The 23,683-nt window shown below is 39.7% G+C and overlaps 1 protein-coding gene and 1 long non-coding RNA gene across 6 annotated transcripts; one reads left to right on the top strand and one right to left on the bottom strand.

Annotated features, from left to right (window-relative positions):
- Positions 1 to 8,498: 8,498 nt before the first annotated feature.
- On the top strand, positions 8,499 to 23,431 carry LOC115686996 (uncharacterized). 5 transcript variants are annotated; one of them, XR_008814787.1, is made up of 14 exons: positions 8,499 to 8,913; positions 9,022 to 9,303; positions 9,437 to 9,616; positions 10,594 to 10,729; positions 11,703 to 12,031; positions 12,158 to 12,287; positions 12,863 to 12,991; positions 13,109 to 13,153; positions 14,704 to 14,783; positions 16,049 to 16,145; positions 16,260 to 16,357; positions 16,797 to 16,850; positions 23,025 to 23,105; positions 23,174 to 23,335. XR_008814787.1 is itself a non-coding variant. In XM_030612450.2 (14 exons), exons 1-14 carry the CDS (start codon positions 8,567 to 8,569, stop codon positions 23,324 to 23,326), a joined length of 2,118 nt encoding a protein of 705 aa, XP_030468310.2. In that variant the 5' UTR covers positions 8,500 to 8,566; the 3' UTR covers positions 23,327 to 23,431. The 5 variants fall into 5 exon arrangements, 2 of the variants coding, with proteins under 2 accessions (XP_030468310.2, XP_056160395.1); XR_008814785.1 differs by having other exon boundaries at positions 8,500 to 8,913; positions 16,260 to 16,349; XR_008814786.1 differs by having other exon boundaries at positions 8,500 to 8,913; positions 23,040 to 23,105.
- LOC130135396 (uncharacterized) lies at positions 22,697 to 23,105 on the bottom strand. The gene is made up of 2 exons (XR_008814788.1): positions 22,895 to 23,105; positions 22,697 to 22,862 (listed from the first exon to the last, which is right to left on the bottom strand). It is a non-coding gene; the product is annotated as an uncharacterized LOC130135396 (long non-coding RNA).
- Positions 23,432 to 23,683: the final 252 nt, after the last annotated feature.

Raw genomic sequence — 23,683 nt, 5'->3', positions numbered from 1 at the left:
AAAACCCTAAACCCTAAACCCTAAACCCTAAACCCTAAACCCTAAACCCTAAACCCTAAACCCTAAACCCTAAACCCTAAACCCTAAACCCTAAACCCTAAACCCTAAACCCTAAACCCTAAACCCTAAACCCTAAACCCTAAACCCTAAACCCTAAACCCTAAACCCTAAACCCTAAACCCTAAACCCTAAACCCTAAACCCTAAACCCTAAACCCTAAACCCTAAACCCTAAACCCTAAACCCTAAACCCTAAACCCTAAACCCTAAACCCTAAACCCTAAACCCTAAACCCTAAACCCTAAACCCTAAACCCTAAACCCTAAACCCTAAACCCTAAACCCTAAACCCTAAACCCTAAACCCTAAACCCTAAACCCTAAACCCTAAACCCTAAACCCTAAACCCTAAACCCTAAACCCTAAACCCTAAACCCTAAACCCTAAACCCTAAACCCTAAACCCTAAACCCTAAACCCTAAACCCTAAACCCTAAACCCTAAACCCTAAACCCTAAACCCTAAACCCTAAACCCTAAACCCTAAACCCTAAACCCTAAACCCTAAACCCTAAACCCTAAACCCTAAACCCTAAACCCTAAACCCTAAACCCTAAACCCTAAACCCTAAACCCTAAACCCTAAACCCTAAACCCTAAACCCTAAACCCTAAACCCTAAACCCTAAACCCTAAACCCTAAACCCTAAACCCTAAACCCTAAACCCTAAACCCTAAACCCTAAACCCTAAACCCTAAACCCTAAACCCTAAACCCTAAACCCTAAACCCTAAACCCTAAACCCTAAACCCTAAACCCTAAACCCTAAACCCTAAACCCTAAACCCTAAACCCTAAACCCTAAACCCTAAACCCTAAACCCTAAACCCTAAACCCTAAACCCTAAACCCTAAACCCTAAACCCTAAACCCTAAACCCTAAACCCTAAACCCTAAACCCTAAACCCTAAACCCTAAACCCTAAACCCTAAACCCTAAACCCTAAACCCTAAACCCTAAACCCTAAACCCTAAACCCTAAACCCTAAACCCTAAAAACCCTAAACCCTAAACCCTAAACCCTAAACCCTAAACCCTAAACCCTAAACCCTAAACCCTAAACCCTAAACCCTAAACCCTAAACCCTAAACCCTAAACCCTAAACCCTAAACCCTAAACCCTAAACCCTAAACCCTAAACCCTAAACCCTAAACCCTAAACCCTAAACCCTAAACCCTAAACCCTAAACCCTAAACCCTAAACCCTAAACCCTAAACCCTAAACCCTAAACCCTAAACCCTAAACCCTAAACCCTAAACCCTAAACCCTAAACCCTAAACCCTAAACCCTAAACCCTAAACCCTAAACCCTAAACCCTAAACCCTAAACCCTAAACCCTAAACCCTAAACCCTAAACCCTAAACCCTAAACCCTAAACCCTAAACCCTAAACCCTAAACCCTAAACCCTAAACCCTAAACCCTAAACCCTAAACCCTAAACCCTAAACCCTAAACCCTAAACCCTAAACCCTAAACCCTAAACCCTAAACCCTAAACCCTAAACCCTAAACCCTAAACCCTAAACCCTAAACCCTAAACCCTAAACCCTAAACCCTAAACCCTAAACCCTAAACCCTAAACCCTAAACCCTAAACCCTAAACCCTAAACCCTAAACCCTAAACCCTAAACCCTAAACCCTAAACCCTAAACCCTAAACCCTAAACCCTAAACCCTAAACCCTAAACCCTAAACCCTAAACCCTAAACCCTAAACCCTAAACCCTAAACCCTAAACCCTAAACCCTAAACCCTAAACCCTAAACCCTAAACCCTAAACCCTAAACCCTAAACCCTAAACCCTAAACCCTAAACCCTAAACCCTAAACCCTAAACCCTAAACCCTAAACCCTAAACCCTAAACCCTAAACCCTAAACCCTAAACCCTAAACCCTAAACCCTAAACCCTAAACCCTAAACCCTAAACCCTAAACCCTAAACCCTAAACCCTAAACCCTAAACCCTAAACCCTAAACCCTAAACCCTAAACCCTAAACCCTAAACCCTAAACCCTAAACCCTAAACCCTAAACCCTAAACCCTAAACCCTAAACCCTAAACCCTAAACCCTAAACCCTAAACCCTAAACCCTAAACCCTAAACCCTAAACCCTAAACCCTAAACCCTAAACCCTAAACCCTAAACCCTAAACCCTAAACCCTAAACCCTAAACCCTAAACCCTAAACCCTAAACCCTAAACCCTAAACCCTAAACCCTAAACCCTAAACCCTAAACCCTAAACCCTAAACCCTAAACCCTAAACCCTAAACCCTAAACCCTAAACCCTAAACCCTAAACCCTAAACCCTAAACCCTAAACCCTAAACCCTAAACCCTAAACCCTAAACCCTAAACCCTAAACCCTAAACCCTAAACCCTAAACCCTAAACCCTAAACCCTAAACCCTAAACCCTAAACCCTAAACCCTAAACCCTAAACCCTAAACCCTAAACCCTAAACCCTAAACCCTAAACCCTAAACCCTAAACCCTAAACCCTAAACCCTAAACCCTAAACCCTAAACCCTAAACCCTAAACCCTAAACCCTAAACCCTAAACCCTAAACCCTAAACCCTAAACCCTAAACCCTAAACCCTAAACCCTAAACCCTAAACCCTAAACCCTAAACCCTAAACCCTAAACCCTAAACCCTAAACCCTAAACCCTAAACCCTAAACCCTAAACCCTAAACCCTAAACCCTAAACCCTAAACCCTAAACCCTAAACCCTAAACCCTAAACCCTAAACCCTAAACCCTAAACCCTAAACCCTAAACCCTAAACCCTAAACCCTAAACCCTAAACCCTAAACCCTAAACCCTAAACCCTAAACCCTAAACCCTAAACCCTAAACCCTAAACCCTAAACCCTAAACCCTAAACCCTAAACCCTAAACCCTAAACCCTAAACCCTAAACCCTAAACCCTAAACCCTAAACCCTAAACCCTAAACCCTAAACCCTAAACCCTAAACCCTAAACCCTAAACCCTAAACCCTAAACCCTAAACCCTAAACCCTAAACCCTAAACCCTAAACCCTAAACCCTAAACCCTAAACCCTAAACCCTAAACCCTAAACCCTAAACCCTAAACCCTAAACCCTAAACCCTAAACCCTAAACCCTAAACCCTAAACCCTAAACCCTAAACCCTAAACCCTAAACCCTAAACCCTAAACCCTAAACCCTAAACCCTAAACCCTAAACCCTAAACCCTAAACCCTAAACCCTAAACCCTAAACCCTAAACCCTAAACCCTAAACCCTAAACCCTAAACCCTAAACCCTAAACCCTAAACCCTAAACCCTAAACCCTAAACCCTAAACCCTAAACCCTAAACCCTAAACCCTAAACCCTAAACCCTAAACCCTAAACCCTAAACCCTAAACCCTAAACCCTAAACCCTAAACCCTAAACCCTAAACCCTAAACCCTAAACCCTAAACCCTAAACCCTAAACCCTAAACCCTAAACCCTAAACCCTAAACCCTAAACCCTAAACCCTAAACCCTAAACCCTAAACCCTAAACCCTAAACCCTAAACCCTAAACCCTAAACCCTAAACCCTAAACCCTAAACCCTAAACCCTAAACCCTAAACCCTAAACCCTAAACCCTAAACCCTAAACCCTAAACCCTAAACCCTAAACCCTAAACCCTAAACCCTAAACCCTAAACCCTAAACCCTAAACCCTAAACCCTAAACCCTAAACCCTAAACCCTAAACCCTAAACCCTAAACCCTAAACCCTAAACCCTAAACCCTAAACCCTAAACCCTAAACCCTAAACCCTAAACCCTAAACCCTAAACCCTAAACCCTAAACCCTAAACCCTAAACCCTAAACCCTAAACCCTAAACCCTAAACCCTAAACCCTAAACCCTAAACCCTAAACCCTAAACCCTAAACCCTAAACCCTAAACCCTAAACCCTAAACCCTAAACCCTAAACCCTAAACCCTAAACCCTAAACCCTAAACCCTAAACCCTAAACCCTAAACCCTAAACCCTAAACCCTAAACCCTAAACCCTAAACCCTAAACCCTAAACCCTAAACCCTAAACCCTAAACCCTAAACCCTAAACCCTAAACCCTAAACCCTAAACCCTAAACCCTAAACCCTAAACCCTAAACCCTAAACCCTAAACCCTAAACCCTAAACCCTAAACCCTAAACCCTAAACCCTAAACCCTAAACCCTAAACCCTAAACCCTAAACCCTAAACCCTAAACCCTAAACCCTAAACCCTAAACCCTAAACCCTAAACCCTAAACCCTAAACCCTAAACCCTAAACCCTAAACCCTAAACCCTAAACCCTAAACCCTAAACCCTAAACCCTAAACCCTAAACCCTAAACCCTAAACCCTAAACCCTAAACCCTAAACCCTAAACCCTAAACCCTAAACCCTAAACCCTAAACCCTAAACCCTAAACCCTAAACCCTAAACCCTAAACCCTAAACCCTAAACCCTAAACCCTAAACCCTAAACCCTAAACCCTAAACCCTAAACCCTAAACCCTAAACCCTAAACCCTAAACCCTAAACCCTAAACCCCTAAACCCTAAACCCTAAACCCTAAACCCTAAACCCTAAACCCTAAACCCTAAACCCTAAACCCTAAACCCTAAACCCTAAACCCTAAACCCTAAACCCTAAACCCTAAACCCTAAACCCTAAACCCTAAACCCTAAACCCTAAACCCTAAACCCTAAACCCTAAACCCTAAACCCTAAACCCTAAACCCTAAACCCTAAACCCTAAACCCTAAACCCTAAACCCTAAACCCTAACCCTAAACCCTAAACCCTAAACCCTAAACCCTTCAAACCCTAAACCCTAAAACCCTAAACCCTAAACCCTAAAAAACCCTTAACCTACTGCAATTATGTTCGAAGCTCATATAATTGAAGAGGTTTTGACGCCACAAATGGATGATCCCCTACTGACAAGTCCACAATCGGGGATGGCAAATCTTCAAATAGAAAATGTGTGCTTAGACGTTCTATTTCCCTCCAATTCTTTTGTAGTATTGCATGTAATATGATTTATCATTTCTCTACCACTATATTTTCTTTTCTGTTTGAGTACTTAAAATTTAAATTAGAGTTTTCTCATTCGCAGAAGCTCATGAAAATGACACCACAAATTGTGGATTAACAGGATGTCTATGCAAAATCAGACTCTGATGTAGATAAGATGGAGAGAGTACACATGTTTGATACGCCGACAACTTGCTCGTTGCTAGAGAAATTGAACTAGAAAACGGACATTGATTAACCATCTCACCGAAAGGTATGTGACGTGCATGTTAAATTACCATCTACATCTTGCAACTCTATTAAGAAATAATCAGTTGGCGCTGTATGTTATTCAATTGCTTCTTTTATATGCAAATATATTCACTTTGTGTAAGTTTTGGTTTCTTTGATTTATAGGTAGATGACTTGCTGCTGAAAAATTGGATATTAAAAGAGAAGAATGTGGAATTAGAAAAGGAGATAAGTGAATTGAATCGCCGGCTATAGTCTCACGTTCTTCCTTTCGGGAAGGGAGGATCGAGAATAAATATGTTTTCAAACACTCTCTTTGAAATTTCATGAACAAATATGTTTTTGAACCATTTCTTTGAAATCTAAAGAGTAGTTTCCCACAAAAATTCCATAATCATAGTTAGACAGCTTAACGAAGTAAGGAGGAAAAGTAAGAAAGTCAGCTTATTGGTGTCCTCTTCTCTTTTCTGGATTCATTTCATACTAACGAAATCAAGTCTATCATTAGAAGAGGAAGCTTATTGGGTTCTTTTTTCTTCTCTTAATGAACCTTGTAAAAACTAGTGCTTGTGTAAAATTAATTACATCTGTGGGCAATCCATTGTCTTGATGGAGTTTCTCCTCTTATGGACCCTCAGCTAGGGTGTCAACGAGTTGGTTCGGTTCTCACCAATACCCAAACTAGAATAATATAAGGGGTTTATGACTTGATCTAATACCCGACCAGTACTGCACCCCCAAAAGGATGGTTTGGGTTTTCGGTTCTCATCTTTTTTTTCTTTTTCTTTTTTTTTTGGTGGGGTTTCTTCCTCCCTGTGCACCCGGTCCGGTTCTACCCAAGAACCGGACCGGACCACCCATAGAAACAGGTCTGGTTTCTGTTTTAGTGAAAATAGGTTCAGTTCCCGGTTCCAAATTTTTGGGAATCGGTGTTGTGCAGGTAGGTTCCAGGTTCTGGGTGTTGAACCTACCCATTCACCCACCGACTTGGAAACTGGATAGTACCTGATTTTTGAAGTTGGAAAAAGATGATTTATTATTCTTCAATGATCTTAACTTCCCTTTTAGCTTTATATTTCTATTTGTTTTGTATCGATATTTTACTTTGAACCTTTTTGTTGCTTGTAATATTTTGCTAGAATTGCTATTTGTCTTGGTTTTTTTTTTTAAAAATGAAGCAAAGTAAAAAATAAATCGGTTCCCGATTCCCGGGTAGACCTTGTAACCAGACCAGACAAACAGGATAGGTTTCGAGGGTTGGCTACAAGTCAATTAGGGTAATCTACCTTGGAACCGATCACCTGTAGTCAATTGAGTAGTGATTGTAGAAAAATAAACATATTAAGTAGCTCTAGAAATCATAGACATAAAAAGCAATGTATCGAGCACATTGCCAAAAAGTTTAGCTCAATTCTTCTCAACTCAATTGCAAAGTTTGATTGGAACATGGATAATCAGATGAACAAAGCCTTCAATCCCTCAGATTTAGGAACAAATCACGACAGATTGATCTAAAATGCATGATATAAACAGCTTGACGATCATAGACAAACTTATACCACATATTACTTCAAAACTGTCAATTCAAACATGAAACAGACCGAAAATACTTTTGAACAAGAATTTGATTTGGTGCCATGCAAAAATTTGCACATAGAAGCTCCACTTGAGCTCAGTTTCAAATCAGAACACCGTCTAGTCTGGAAATCAGTATTTACCCAATCGCGAACATCAACGTCCAACGGATGTAGGGTTGAATTTCAAACCCTTGTTCGCAGCTCTCTAAGACGAGAGAGACGGAGAGAGAAGCTTCTTGAGTATTGATTACTAAAGAAGACGAGAATGAGCGCTCCCTATCGCTCTAAAATCAAAACGGATTAGCACATGTGGTGGTAGAGGTGGAGACGATTCAAAAGGGTCACGATCCCAGTTTCTCAAGAGATGGAAGGAGATCAAGGGCTCGTGCATTTGTTGACGAACTGCGTAGGTGGCGTGGCGGTGGGTGTAACGGTGCAAAGGAAAATCCAAACTAGACAATCACCTGTATTTGACACTTCATCATAGAAGACTGACTAATCGAGTCTTGTTCATGAAGATTCGAGGGTTTTATACCACAAAACTTGTGACGTAATAACTTCATCATGGAAGAGTAGCAGCTAATCCACCAAGCAGAAGCGAAAAATGCGTCGGAAAGAGAAAACCTTATCAGCAGGAGGAGGAGGAGGAGGAGGAGGATAGAGATCTCGAGATTGGGGGAGGAGTGGGACAGGCGTCATGAGCAAGAGAGAGAGAGAGAGAGAGAGCGGCGTGCGTGACTGACCTCGTGAGGCTTGTACGGCCGAGAGTTGCTTCACCTGTGTTTTCTCGTCTAGATGGACAGGGATGTTAATGTGTAGCCTCAGATCGTGCGTGCCGCGATTCCATTGGTGGCCAGGCACCGGCCAAAAGTGAAAGAAAGGAAAAAAAATCATTAAAAAAATCAAGAAGAAGAAGATCCGACGTGCCGTCTTGCCGCGTATTCGATGCACCCGTACAATCGGGCTCCCGAGCAACGGACACCCAGTGTCCTCCGAATCCGGAACGCGGAACCTACTGGCAAACCCGCCTGTTCCCGGGCTCGGATACATGGCCACGAACCGAACGGGCCGCGGTTCCCGAACCGTGGGCATGACTACTCAGTGTTTTCTCGTCTAGATGGATAGGGATGTTAATGTGTAGCCTCGCATCGTGCGTGCCGCGATTCCATTGGTGGCTGTGCACCGCCAAAAGTGAAAGAAAGAAAGGAAAAAAATCATTAAAAAAATCAAAAAAAAAATACTATTAAAAATTATCCACGTCAAGACGACAAGCACACGTAGTTTGCCGACGTCCATGCAACGATATCCTACCAAAATTAATCGAAAATACGAATTGGACAAAAATAAAAGGGGGAAGACTCAATTGGCACAAAAAAAGGTTTAGAATTAAATTAGTACCAATGCAAAAAGTTTAGGATTTTTCCACCCCAAATCGGGAATACTGAGTGAAAAATTATTGTTAAACACAATAAAAGTACCATTCGAATTGAATTGTCAAATGAGAAAAAAAAATACAGAGTCAATAGGAGGTGTCTTCAATTGGTGTATTTTATAGAAAATTTGGAATAATACAAAGAATATAATTAAATAATCTCGCCGAACCAGATATAGAGAGACACAATTTTCCAAAGAGAAAGAAGCTTGGCAGTGTGGGGTGGGAATCCCCCGTCGTCTACTCTCATGTTATCATCATCATGTCAAACCTTAACCAGCATCGTTCTTCCCTTGTATTGTTGTTTGCCTGCATCTCCCTCTTCCCGTTCCGGCCGTTTGCTGAGGATGTCTACTCAGCGTCCCCTTCACCTCCTTCTCAAATGCCACGAATTGCCGATTGAGATGGAGCCCTCTTCGTCGGAAAAGCATGAGGAGGGCGATGGCGACGACGACTACGAAGAGAAACCAGAGCGGGTCGTCCAAGTGCCCCGGCAAAAGTACATCCCAATCACTAAGGCGCAGCTTTTGGACGCCATTTTGATGACCGCGTTCGACAATCAGGACGACGCCCTTCAATTCCTCAATGTGTCTCGGTAAGACTTACTTGCTACTCCTCTCATCTTCTTCATCGTCCTAACCGAATCGCACAAAAACTTGATGGTAGTTCCTCACTCGTTTACTTCCATTGGACGCCGACCAAGGTGTTTGGACGCCATTATTCATGCTGAACATAAAGTCGTTTTAGAAGACATGCGGGCTGATTATTCCATCATTTCGGCTTTCGCGGGAAAGGAGGAATCGGTTGATGGTGGGAGGCACGGTGAGCTCGTCGCCGATAAGATGAAGTCTGACACGACCACGGATGGCGAGGAGGGTAAGATAGAAGTTGAGGAGCAATTTCCTCTACTGTCCGCTACTATGTTGAAGAACCTGGTTGGTTCTTCCGTAAACAATGGGAGGAAATGCAGTGGTGATCCATCCAGGTTAGTTATGATGCCATAAAGCGGCAAACGTGCTTCAAAATTCAAGTGAATTAAGTATCCATTGAGTCGCCATTAATTTGTTAGTCCAGTTCGTGCTCAGGCAAATTTGACTCACAACGGCCATTTTTGTTAGAGTTGCTGTGGCCACTCGTTTCCAGCGGGCTTTCATGCAACTTCTTTGCAATGCACAGTTTGAAGAACTATCGGCTAGTGATTTAATGTTGACGTCCGCATTGAATACTGACTATCTTCTTACGTTGCCCATATATGTTGACTGGAAGAGAGCTTCTAAGGCAAATGCTATAATATACAGGTAAACATATCCCAGATAATGGTGTTGAAAGTTTGATACTTCACCAATCTCTACACCAATTTCGGAAATGCCCACTGAAAAGATGTATTACTGTTGGACATTTATTATTCAATAACCATGTTGCAATGCAATCCGCTGTTGCATAGTTTCGACTGATGTACAATGCTGATGACAGGACAAATGATTGCAGCATGTCATTGTTTCTGGTGCTTAAAATGTGCTCTCTTTATCAATTTTGTTTTATTCTTGCTATATATGTATTTTGATTGCAATCACTGAATCGTGCAGTTATCTTCCTTTGACTCATCATGTACTAGAGTACTTGCTATATATCAGCTTATCAAGTATGTGAAGAAGCTGCTCAGATGAGATTGCATGCTTCTGTTCTTACATGCAAACGCTTGGACAAATTGGGACTGTGGAACCTGATACAAAGTATAGTCGTAATGCTTAACACATAAATATATTTACGAGTGTGTGTTCTGATCCCACTTAATGGGATAAGAGGCTAGTTTCTCTTACAGCTAAAGCAACCAAGAAGTTTGGCTGTACTTCTATCAAGTTGGGTTTCCATAGTAGAGCTCTGCCACTATATATCGAGTTATCTCGATTTTTACTCTGCCAGTATAGAATCATTAAATTTAGATTGTACTGCTAATTGCTTTTATATTAATACAGTCCAGTAAAGAAGAAGGTGTTTGGATGTCTTAAATAGCTTCTTTACTAATATACTGAGAGTGAAATTTTATTTGTTGGATCTTCTAATTGTACTAAGTAAGGACATTAGTTGGATATTTTTCTGCAGTCAATGGATCTTTACCTTAGTTGTGGGAAAAATTTGTAACTTCTCTACAGCAGTGTGCTATATGAAGATGCTGACTTTCTCATTTGCGATCTCTTCAGTGAATCTATGTAGATGACTTGCTATTGGCTTACATTTTCTTTCCAGTCTATCATTATCACCTCATATCATACAGGCGGGGTTATGCAACTGAGAGGCAAAAGGGCCTACTGTTAGTTGAAAAATTGGACTACATACAGTCCAAACTTCTGCAAGGAATTCTCATTACCATATCAAAACCATTGGGGAAGCTTGGGGCGTGGGTGATTGAGGTCATTTTTTTCTCTGCAACATGTTTTTACACCCAAGGACCTCATCTTTTCTTTGTAATTACTGAATGCCTGTAGATATAAGTGAAGGCTGTATTAGTTCAGTTCAATAGAAATATGCTTTTCATTCTGGAATTCTTTTTCTACAGAACAATAAAATCTGAAGAACTTTTTGGATATCAAGAATATAGAGTGAAGGTTGGAAATGTCAAAAGATGAATCTCGTTTTAGAAAGAGAAAATAAAGGAGAATTGTGGAGATGGAAGTTCAGGAGCTAAACTAATTTGATCGGAATCTTTTTGCCCCGTTAGAGTGTAGAACTTTTGTGATTTCCTTTTCCATGGATGAGCTTGTTACGTATCCATGGAAGTTGTTTTGAACAATGATAACGATGTTTTTTAATCCATTAGAATTGAAATGATACTTCTAAAAGATTTTTGTTGGTTGACAAAAGAGTCCAAAACGGCTGTTTTGAACAATGACAACTATGTTTTTCAGCTGTCGTAATTTTTTTTTGAATTTTTTGGGCTGAAAATTCTAAAAAATTCATTGTGCCTGTCATCCAAGCTTTAGCTGAAAATAGACTGCAGTTTCCTTGTTTTTAACGAAAACAATTTCCTTAATATGTCACAAGCACACTCTGTAACATATTATTTCCCATGAAAAGAGAAAATGATAGTTTGTAATATTTTTGTAAACCAAATATACCAAGAGGTTCTTCGAGGCTTGCCTTTCGGGTTCTGCAATTTAAGAAATGTGATTCATTTAATAATGTGTAAATTCTATATAAGGCAATTTCTATGTAGGAACTTACTTCAAGATGTGAAAGAGATAAAGCTAGAATCATTTTTTACTTATGTCAAACTGTACTGCCTAACAGAAAAAATGACAATATCTGAATACGAATTGGCCTTACCATGCATCATCTGCTTTTCTCCCTTTAGAGAATATGGCTTAATTTTATTGTGTTAAACAGAAATTGAAAGGTTCTTATTCAACTGAAGAAATCAAGGATTGGACAAAGAAATTTAAGCATTGGGTTTTAGAAGCTTCCGAGTTGCAGAACTCAGATTTTCTAGAGATCCTTGATGGTACATTTGAAGTAGGATCGCAGTTGAATCAGGAGCTCCCTATCTGGCTTGCAGCCCAAAAGGCAGTGCAACGTTATGAAGGCATCTTATCATCAACTGGACCTCGTGGAAGGCTTTTAAGGAAATTGCTTACATGGACTGGACTTGTGCCTCCAATGCCAGAAACCCCATTCGAGTTCAAGGGTGATAATGATGAGTCTGAACCTTATTTAAGGTTTGTGAACTGAATTTTAGTTTTCTTCCTTTCGTCGATTAAATCCTTCAATATTTTATTGGTCAAATTTTGATACTAGAATGCATTTTATTTAACATAATAGATTAAGTGTTTATGTTCACCCAGGCCAATCTCCATATCCAGGATTTCACTTAGTGACATATGGAGGCCAGTTACGGAAAAATACAGGGCAAACAATGTTTGGGAAGTGTTGAAGACCGGAGTTTCCATTCTCCTCTCGCAATCTACCCTTCAGGTATTCAGCTTCATGAAAGTACTGCTTTTTCGACGTCTTATACTTTCATTGATCTATCCTTTTAAGTTGTAGGTCGTTGACTAGGTATTAAAAAACATTGCACTGTTGAGAGTGGAGGTGAGCACAGTCCTTTTTCATTCTGTTGGACACCGACCCAAACAGACTGCATTAATACGGTTTACCAAACCAAACCACACCAAGTTCATTTAGGTAATTTTTATTCCACCCTATTTTTCAATGCAAGTTGAGCTGCTAACTTCCTTTGTTTTATTCGCAAATTGTGTGGCAAGCCAGACTCTGTTCTTTAGCTTAGCAAATTTCTTCCCCTACAACCAAAAGAGATTTCCTCTAAACTCTATGGCATGCCCCACTTCATTTTGAATAGGTTTTGGTGAACAAAAACAATAAGGCTATAGTGGTCTACATTTAAGATTAGAGAGAGAAACCATTTTTATATCTTGAAAAATCCCATTTGAATGTGTTTTTCATTCCTCGTGGTGTGGCTGTACTATTGGACGACTATGTGCACTATTAGGTGGTTTATATTATCAACTAAGCAAGCTTTTTGCTATTAGGAAGCAGCCTTCCAAGAGTTGGTATTGCTCTATACTGAAGATGTGAACGAAAGTGATGTGCAAGGTGAATCTGAGTTTAAATCATTGCAAGTAAAGATCTATGAGAGGATCCCTATTCCAGATTTGCTGGTAAATACTTTTGATTTCTGACATTACCATGTTTGTCATTTACTTAATATTTCTACATGAATCAATAAGCTCTCAACTTCTACGATTGAATTCTCTTCATTTTTTGCAATTGATTAGGTTATCTTTCCTCACAAAAGGCTATCATTCCGTATCATAGACACGGTATGTAGAAGATCTGCTCTCATCATGTCTTGAATGAACTTCTTTTAACTTCTCCAGATTTAGTTCTTCCTTCAGTGAAGTAGATTAGGGCGTAATAAAGAAAGTGATCTATCTAAATTACTTCCATTCACATCACCCACAGGTTCTTGTTTAATTGACAGAACCAAAATTTTCTACCTGTTTTACACCATTTCAAGTAACTTCTATGGTTAATGATAAGAACAAAACTTTCATGGTTAATCACATTTAAAATAAAGAAGGTACAAAGGATGTATATCTACTGGATAAGAAGACCTTAAATCCCAGTACTCATTAAAAAGTGTTACGTTGCTCAATATTTGAAGCTCATAATGATCTTTATAATATTTAGGAAAGGTGTTGAGTTGTGTTGAAGTAAGAAAATATGAGCCCCAAATTTATTATTTGATACTCCTGATAATTGCTTACTTGTAAGCGGTTTGTGCACACATAAAAGAGTTACAAATTGCTCTAGGACTTCAATTCTGGCTTGTTGTTGACTACATGTTATGGGTTGTCACCCTATATTCTTGATGTTAGTTAGAGAGTTTGGATTAGTGGTGTGCACCAAGTCCACTTCAAGCCAAGAATCAGCTAGAACCATCCGGTTCAAGTCCGGTTCCAGGTTGGTTCGCAAAATTATTGGTCCAGTTCTCGATACTGAAACCGTGGAATTGGCCTTTATCTGGTCTGGCTCCCGGTTCTTATGTTAGAACCACCTATGCGACCTTGGAACCAACCAACCAAGCTGGTTCTAGGCTCGAACCAATCTAGAACCACTCTTTGCATAATACCACTAAGCTAACTAGAGTTTACTTGACAACATCTCCAAAAAATATTTTATGACGTCTATGACCTGATTTTTACAAAAGAATTCTCGAGTAGTATTGGAAACCGACCTGAGATCGGCCAAGTGTAATTGATTCGGTTCCCGATTCTAGCCTCGGAAATGAATCGCCCAATTCCTGAGTAGAGTCTCTCTTGTGAAAATCAGTCATAGATGTATGTTATTTTCCATTGCTCATGTCCAGGCCAGTTGCGGATCAAGTATAACCGATACCTCCAGGGTCAGTACTAGGTTCTTGCCTCAAAATTGACACATCCTGAAACCGATCACCCATGATCTAGATGTCCAAGCAGCAATAATCTTTATAAATCTGATCTTTCAATCTCAGTTTTCCCTGCAATGATTGCAGGAATTGATACTCCACCAATCGTTGTAGGCTAACAACACTCTGTCCTTTTTCTGGTTATTTATTATTCAAAAGCTGGCAGCATAGCTCCAATGAAATCTTATGTACCTAGAGAACTTGTGCTATCTGCCATTACGTTCACATGGCTTTTTCCTAGTTGAACACTAGACATGGACAGGCCTTATCTTGACTACATATGTAAGAATTTTTGTGAAGTAGTGAGTAGTTGCGACTTACATATTTTCCTTGATCATATGGGTCAGTGTGACATAACAGCACTGTCCAAATCAGGTTTTGTCCACTATCAGGTTATTGATCAGATATGCACTTTACTTGTAGGTGCGCTTGGACATTGCCACAGTATTGGGACTTCTGGCCTACATCATAAACTACAAATTTGAAGATATAGTATCCTCACCGTATGGAATTCCTGCCTTTGCACAATTCTTCACCTGTTTTTAAGCATCTTCCTTTCAGAAGGACATTGCACATAGGAAAGAACCTAATTTTTTGGGCATCCGGTAGTCTTCTATTGGAATGTTAGAACGTATTTTATATGTTTTCTTCTCAAACTAAAGTGTCAAGCTGATGCTTTTCTACTACAAATTTGAATGTATTGTGTAGAAGACTCTAGGAGGCCTTGCTGGGGAAGACATAGTGTGACAGATGTGCGCATATGATATAGGATGGCACTGAAGTTCTAGTTTGGGTTTGGGAAGGAATGGATGGATATTCGTAGGAGGAATAGAAGTTCACGAATAAAGTGGTATCAGAGTTTGTACGGATAAGAAATGATGTTTATGGATCAGAACTTAACGAATAGTGTTAGCCATCTTGGAAATAAGGGAAGCAAAAAAATTGATCAATATCCTAAGTGCTAGATTTCTCATGGTTGGACTGTTTTGTAAGTATGACCATAGATTATAATAAGTACTAATGATTTTCATTGCTTTTGAGCCTTTCAGTTGTCTTATCATAGTGCATGCAGATTGCCCTAAAGATTGGTTATATTGGAATTTTTATTGCTATCCTTTTTCTTTTTTAACCAAAAGTTTCTATGCCTATTTTAAGATGACAATTTTCAAGCTTTAGGGGTATTCTTTTTAATTGGGCTTTGTCCATTATCCCATGATCTCTGATGAGATGAAATGAAAAAGATGGCAGTCTCTTGCTATGCTCCGGAAACTGCTGCGCCTTAGACCACAAATTTTGATTATTAAGGTTGGTTATATTGTTAGTGAAAGCCGTTGGGTCATTGACTAAGATGGAGGTGAAATGTAATTAGTGAAACTCTACTAATATGATGCAAATTTTGTTGTTCAAAATACAGAGTAAATAGCAGCAAGAAATATTACGTTAAATCGAAACGACACAAAGTATTACAGGAGCTTCAGCCTGTTCTTCAAAATCTTGACTGGGTTGGCTTGGCTATGTGGTATAGTGGAGCAAGAAAAAAAATAGATTAGGGGACTAAAAGGGAACAAGAGGATTCAAGGAAGAAGATTGGTTACCTGCTCTTAACGGTCAAAGCAAACCCTTCCATTCTGAATTCTTTATTTCAAAATAACTTCAATGTTGCTTCTGGATTGAACTTCTGTCTCTATGATGATTATTTCAGAATTTTTCAATTTTTTAAGCCTCTCCTTTGCAGAATACTCAAATTTTCCACTAAAATTAAATGTAGGTCGGCAATATTTCTTGATGCAATTGCCATTAGCGCCCTTTTTATATTTCTGATTCGTGTAGTGCTGGGTTACAAGCAGACACGAGATAGGTATCAAGTAAGCAAATATAACTTACTCTTCTGTGATGATTTGACTACAGATGCATGCTTTTTTATTGTTACTGTTAGTTGAGATTTTACTAATGATATCTTTGGTGATCTGTTATTACAGTTATTGGTGAACAGGACTCTTTATGAGAAAACTCTAGCTAGTGGATTTGGCTCTGTTCATTTTCTTTTGGATGCTTCCGAACAGCAGCAGGTAAGAAGATATCTTTTTTCTTTCAAGGCATGAGATTAGCCTATAATCAGCAGTACATATTTTGGAACTATGGACAAATGGCTTCAGTTTTTAGGCAATTGAATCTTCAACTTTTTTCTATTAATTATGCAACTTGGTCGTCAAGTACGTGAACACATTCTTTTGAAAGGACTTAATGCAATAAGGGGAGTAAATACAATTGTTCTAAGAATCAGACTGGATAGGTTTGTTGGACAAAAAATAATGTTAAACCTGATCAGTAGCTAGCTCTGTTGAATTGGGAGTAAGCCAAATTAATACTGTTCCCTTTCTGGATTACTTTCCAAATTTTGTCAGGTTTTCAAATCATTAATATTATCAATACAGTAAAGCAAAGCATTTTAAGAGTGAAAGAAGAATTATTTATTTTAAATTCCATAATTTACCACCTTTAATTGCTGCGTGCAGTACAAGGAGGCTATTTTGGCCTATGCGATCCTACTAAAAGCAAACCAAGACCAGGTTTTCTCTTTCTCCTGTTAATGTTTGTGCTGAAGGAAAAAATACTGACGTATTATTATTAGTTTTTACAATAAGTCTCTATTTATATACATCAAGAACCTAGTTAGAGATAAAACCTATTTAATAGGTAGTTGGTAGCTAATAGAAAGTTGATAGCAGGATGACAACTAACACTAATTAATAGGATGACAACTAACACTAATTAATAGCTATGACAGCTAACTCTACAACTAGCAAGTAACACATTCCAAAACTCCCCCTCAAGCTGGCTTGCAGATATCTTCCATAGACAGCTTGCTCACTAGACGGACAAATTGCCTTCTATGCAGTCCCTTGGTCAGAATGTCAGCAGCCTGTTCATCACTTGAAATATACGGCATACAAATCAGCCTGCTATCGAGTTTTTCGTTGATGAAGTGTTTATCAACTTCCACATGCTTTGTCCGTTCATGTAACACAGGATTATGAGCAATTGCGATTGCTGCCTTATTATCGCAATACACTTTCATTGGTGTGGAACTCAGGATCCGTAGTTCATCCGAGATGTCTTTAATCCTCATAACTTCGCAGACACCATGTGCTACTGACCGAAACTCAGCTTTTGACACTGCTTCTTGCCACCACACTCTGCTTTTTACTCCTCCAAGTGACTAAATTTCCACCAACAAATGTGTAGTAGCCTGAAGTAGATCTCCTATCCATAATGCTTCCAGCCCAATCTACATCGGTGAACACCTCAATTTCCAGATGTCCATGTTTCTCAAACATTAGGCCCTTACCAGGACTTCCCTTCAGGTAGCGTAGAATTCTATATACTACTTCCAAATGCCTTGGCCCTGGTGAGTGCATGAACTGGCTCACCATACTTACAGCAAACGCTATATCAGGTCGAGTGTGAGATAAGTAAATAAGTCGACCGACAAGCCTTTGATACCTTTCTCGGTCTATCACTTCTTCAGCCTTGGCTGGTTCAATTTTTAGATTTGGCTCCACAGGTGTCTCCGCCGCTTTACATCCTAATAAACCTGTTTCTTTGAGCAGATCAAGCACATATTTGTGTTGGTTTACAAATATGCCCTTCTTGGATCTCGCAAATTCAATTTCAAGAAAATATTTCAAGACACCCAAATCCTTAAACTCAAACTCCTCAGCCAGCTTCTCTCGCAAGCTTTCCAACTCAACTTTGTCATCACCAGTCAGTATTGTATCATCAACATAGACAATTAGAATGGCACGCTTACCTTCCTTTGAGTGTTTATAGAATAAAGTGTGATCCCCTTGACTTTGGTGATAGCCGAACCTTTTAACCACCTTCCCGAACCGTTCAAACCACACTCTTGGAGATTGTTTAAGTCCGTACAATGACTTTTTCAATCTGCAGACTTTGCCTTCATTTTCTACAAAACCTGGTGGCAAACTCATAAACACTTCCTCCTCCAAGTCACCATTCAAGAACGCATTCTTCACGTCTAACTAGTGTAAGGGCCAATCAAAAATAGCAGCGAAAGATAGTAAAATCCGAACAGAATTTATCTTGGCAACTGGGGCAAAAGTCTCCTAATAGTCAACTCCATAAGTCTGAGTGAACCCCTTCACCACTAGCCTTGCTTTATACCGTTCAACACTCCCATCAGGTTTACATTTTACAGTAAATACGCATTTACAGCCAACAATCTTTTTTTCTTCTGATGCATCAACCAATTCCCAGGTGCCATTCTTCATAAGTGCCCGCATTTCATCCTCAACTGCCATCTTCCACTTTGGATCCTTCAAATCTTCCTGGATATTTCTAGGAATGGATATGTGAGGTAGGTTTGACACAAACGCTCTATGATGATGAGACAACTTTTGGTATGACACATGTTTTGATATCGGATGCTGAGTACATGATCTAACCCCTTTTCTAAGAGCTATAGGCATATCAAGATTAGAAGTATTAGTATCAGAATTTGAGACTGGAATGGAGGGAAAAAAAGTACTACTAGGATCACCTGATGATGAAGGCAAGAGATTATTTCCTAGGGCAGCAGACAGATGGGGCTTCAAGACAAAGTTCTGATCTGCAACCTTTTGAAGAGTTTTTCTTCTAGTATAAACCTGAAGCTCGGGCTTGTTGATCACATTGTGATCTTGAACTTTTTCTCCCCTTGTCTTTGACACATCAAGATTCGGCAAAGGTGTTTCCGAAGACTCAAACAAAGGAGTGGGAAGGACAGGAGAGTTTGAGTGCCACAAAATCTCTTCACTAACTTAGGCATTCTCCCCCTAAAGAGATTTGTTGGAAAAAAACGGTTGACTCTATGAAGGTGACATCCATAGTGATATGAATTTTGCCAGTATGTGGATTGTAATACTTGTAACCTCTTTGGTTAGGTGCATACCCTATAAACATGCTCTTTTCAGCCCAAGGATCTAATTTGGATCAACACTGACTTGGGAGGTGGACAAATGCAGTGCAACCAAACACCCGTAGAGGAATATCAGAAAAAATACGAGCTGTGGGTACACTTGTTTGAAACAATCTAAGGGAGTAGTGTAGTTTAATACCCAAGTAGGCAGCCTATTAATTAGATAAGATGCTGTTAACACAGCTTGCCCCCATAAGTATTTAGGTACATGCATTGAAAAACTTAGGGCACAAGATACTTCAAGAAGATGGCAATTTTTGCGTTCGGCAATGCCATTCTGTTGGGGTGTAATTCGGCAAGTTGACTGGTGAAGGATGCCTTTTCCTCTTAAAAAACTCCCCAAAAACTGGTTATAATATTCAGTACCATTATCGGTACGAAGGATATTACTAGTAGTGCGGAACTGGGTCACAACCATTTGATAAAAAGTTTTGAACAGGGACTCGACTTCAGACTTGGCACTCATCAAGTATGTCCAACATAAACAAGTATGATCATCTATAAAGGTGACAAACCATCGTTTCCCGGTTTTTGTTGGCACGGGTGAAGGACCCCAAAAATCACTATGGATTAAATAAAATGGTGATGATGCACAATACTGCTTTGGACTATAATGAGTACAATGACTTTTAGAAAAAACCCAATTGTCACAGTGTAGTGAAGAAACATCCACACCTTTGAACAAATGAGGAAACAAATGTTTCAAGTATCCAAAGCTAGGATGGCCTAATCTATGGCGCCAAACCATTATTTTTTCTTGAACAGAGGAAGAATTGAAAGTTCCATATGCCTGAGCTTTTTTATCAAAGCCAAACTCTTCAAAATAGTAGAGACCATCCCTCATCCTAGCACTGCCAATCGTCTTCCCCGAGATCTGATCCTGAAACTCACAATGGGAAGCAAAAAAGACTACACGATAGTTAGACTCTTTAGAAAGTTTACTAACAGACAATAGGTTACAAGCTAACTTAGGAACATGCAGTACATTATGAAGTGTAATAGAATTAGAAAGTGGAATTGATCCTTTGCCTGCAATAGACGAAAAACTCCCATCAGCAATTCGAATTTTTTGGTTGCCGGGACAAGGAACATAGGATGTGAACAAATATGGAATATTAGTCATATGGTCAGATGCCCCTGAATCAATGATCCAAGGTACAGGTTGCGAACAACAGGAGAGGGCATTAAGATTTCTACCTTGGTGGGCAATCGAAGTAGTAGGATTACCCGATATGGACCTAGCCTGAAGTAGCTGCAGAAGATGCTCTAGTTGTTCTTTGCCGAAAGGGAATGCGGTGGCCTCATTAGTTGTAGGAGGCACACACTAAGATGGCTTCTTATCACGGCTGAACGAATCTGGTCAGCCATGAATCCTCCAACAGGTCTCCCGTGTATGACGGGGTTTGTTGCAGACATCACACCAAATATGGGGTTTCCCATCTGATCTTCGCAAGTTAGCAGGGATTCTGCTTACATTTGCCTCGGAGACTATAGTTGTAGGAACACGGCTCTTCTTGTCTTCGGAGGTAGCCAATGCTGAACCTTCCAATGATCCATCCTTTCCGCCGGTAGCTGCCTTGCCCGGCATTATTCCCCATCTGCTTTCTTCTCTCTAAACCTCTAAGAAGACCTCTCCAATAGGTGGAAGAGGCTGCTTCCCAAGTATTCTGCCGCGTACCTCATCAAACTCATCTCGAAGCCCTACCAGGAAAGTGTAGATACGTTCTGCTTCTACAATTTTCCTGTAACGATTACCATCATCAATACACGTCCACTCATGGTCATTGAATAAATCCAGTTCCTCCCACAAACATTTCAAAGAGTGAAAGTATTTTGTGACAGTTTCCTCTCCTTGCCGCATCTTACCCAGTTTCAAGGTTAACTCGTAGATTTGAGATTGATTACCCAAATCTGAGTACATCTCACACACAACATCCCAGAGTTCCTTGGCAGTATGATAGCCCAGATAGTTTGTACCAATATCTTCTTCCATGGAGTTGGTCGGCCACGTCATAATCGTTGAATTCTCTGCATCCCAGACAGCCCAAGTGGGGTCGTTTGTCTCTGGTTCTACGATATCTCCAGTAAGATAGCCAATCTTTCCCCTGCCCCGTATATACATTCGAACGGATTGAGACCACCGAAGAAAGTTATCTCCATTCAGCTTTATGAAAGTGATCTGAATAGGATGAGGTTCAGTGGACTTTGTGAGAAGTGATGGGGGGTTAGACTGGGTGGTTGATGGTTCGTCTGACATAGTGATCGAATGATCAAAGGGAAAGACCAGAAAAAAAATCACCCAAGGTAAATAGATAAAGGACCTTCGGGCTATGATACCATGCTAAAGGAAAAAATACTGACGTATTATTATTAGTTTTTACAATAAGTCTCTATTTTTATACATCAGGAACCTAGTTAGAAATAAAACCTATTTAATAAATAGTTGGTAGCTAATAGATAGTCGATAGCAGGATGACAACTAACACTAATTAATAGGATGACAACTAACACTAATTAATAGCTATGACAGCTAACTCTACAGCTAGCAAGTAACACATTCCAACAGTTTGGCATGTTACTTCATCTACTGAGTGTGCTTAAAGCAACTAGTCTAAATTCCCCAGTACATGCCGCATTAACATGGTTCTAGTAACACCTGTGAAGTTGCTTTGTGTTAAAGTGTCAGAGAAATGTTTTGTAATCGTGTCAAGTTGTGTCATTGGAAAGCATTATTTTTTCATTAATCATGCTTAAAAAAACTCGTATATAATAAATTAGTATCAATTCATGATGCTTTCGTGTTTGATATTGTCTATTTGTGTTGGAAATTGCCAGCCTCTTTTTTTTCATTCAGTTTTCTAATAAAAAGCTAGTTTCAGAAAGAGTCAGCCTGTGATATAGAGTGATAATCTATTATGTACATATAGAGGAGAGAAAACAAATTACTTGAGTTGATTGATGGGGAATGGCTTTGGTAGTGTCAGATCCAGGTGCTGCATGTTGATGGTAAAAGTTTGCTTTAGCTGCTGTTATGACCAAGTTTCTAGCATGTTGAATCTATAGGATAAGTGCACTTTACCAAATTAGCTATCCAAAATACTCTTTGTTTACCTTCTGAATCAGCATCATTTGAAAAGCTAGGTGCATATTCACCAGTCCTTCATCAGGTGCAATGTCTATATAATTGAGACTTCCCTCTTTTCCTTTCTGTTTGTAAAATTGTTGATTGCTTGAGGGGGTTTTCTCTAAGCATTGCCACTTTCTATTACCGGTCCTTTCAATATCTGAGGCTCCTCACAACCCTGAAAGAGTTTGAGTTGTCGCACGGCCCTTATTTGCTTCACGCCTGTGTTTGGACAGGGCAGTCTACTGTCCTTATCTTCATCTCTTACATCAAGAGACACTATGCAATTTTTAATTAGAAAGAAAAGTTCTAAAACCTGTTGCTTGAAAAATGAGTCTGCTCTTGCTTACACACAGCCAACTTTCAACAGAAATCCAATGAATTTTTACCTATCGCAGCGGCTGTTTTATGAATTTGTTGAGCCCGCATACTCTGTGGAATACCAGCTGTATTTTCTGAGATTCCTTCAACTATGACATGCTCCATAATGTGGATTATCCCATTATACTCACTTTATATATGTGCAATTAGTTGATCTTTGACATCTTTCCTTCAGATTGACAGTATGTATGAATAGCTTTTAGAATGAATTAATGCACATGTGAAAGTCTCTGTATTGTTTTACTTTAATATCATCAACAGTTGTGGTAAGTGCAGGTAAATGCTCGCCAGTGCATTGGAGACAAATGTGAGAAATTCATGTATGATACATTTAAAGTACAGGTACGCATGTTTCCTATTCATGCATTATTGTTTGCATCCTGTGGCTTAGGGATATCAGCCCCATGCAGGTTGACATGCCAGTTGATAAAGCAATGGACACTTTGATGAGGTTAGGTCTAGTTAGCGAAAGACATATCAATGGAATTGCCTCACTGCAGGCTATTCCCTGTGTAAAAGCATATGGGGCCCTTAAGGTTCGATGGAACAGTATGCTTAGCTAAGGTTGTTCAGCTAATTGTCTAAGTCTTGTTATTTAACCAAATCTATCTTGTCTTTGTAAATGTTTTAATCTTGGTTGTGCAATATCTCAATTTGCTATTTTTTCAGCTTGCTCTTTGTACCATTTTGTATTTGCTCTCTTTGAATGCTGAGCTCAGATTGTTTGGTCGGAAGGAAAGGGTTATGAAAAATTGTTCCTCCATGGGTGCTCATCACAATTTTCTATCTTATTATTCGGGCTTGATTGCAGAGATATCTCAAATACGGTAGCTTCTCAGTCAGCTCTAATTTAATTTTTTTTCTGAACTCGTTTGTGTCTGGTTTAATTCTACACTACCAATAGTGTGTTGGTGAAACCA

The sequence above is a fragment of the Syzygium oleosum genome, unplaced genomic scaffold (genome assembly GCF_021117445.2).
Source record: "Syzygium oleosum isolate NSW1041296 unplaced genomic scaffold, Sole_v2.1 Sole_v2.32, whole genome shotgun sequence".
NCBI lineage: Eukaryota > Viridiplantae > Streptophyta > Magnoliopsida > Myrtales > Myrtaceae > Syzygium > Syzygium oleosum.
This window is presented reverse-complemented; position numbering and strand designations above follow the sequence as displayed.

Coding starts and splice junctions, on each gene's coding strand:
- LOC115686996 (XM_030612450.2), top strand. CDS start 8,567: ATGTTATCATCATCATGTCAAACCTTAACCAGCATCGTTCTTCCCTTG. Junction 9,617..10,593: donor GCAAATGCTATAATATACAG/GTAAACATATCC, acceptor CATATCATACAG/GCGGGGTTATGCAACTGAGA. Junction 12,992..13,108: donor TCCCTATTCCAGATTTGCTG/GTAAATACTTTT, acceptor GCAATTGATTAG/GTTATCTTTCCTCACAAAAG.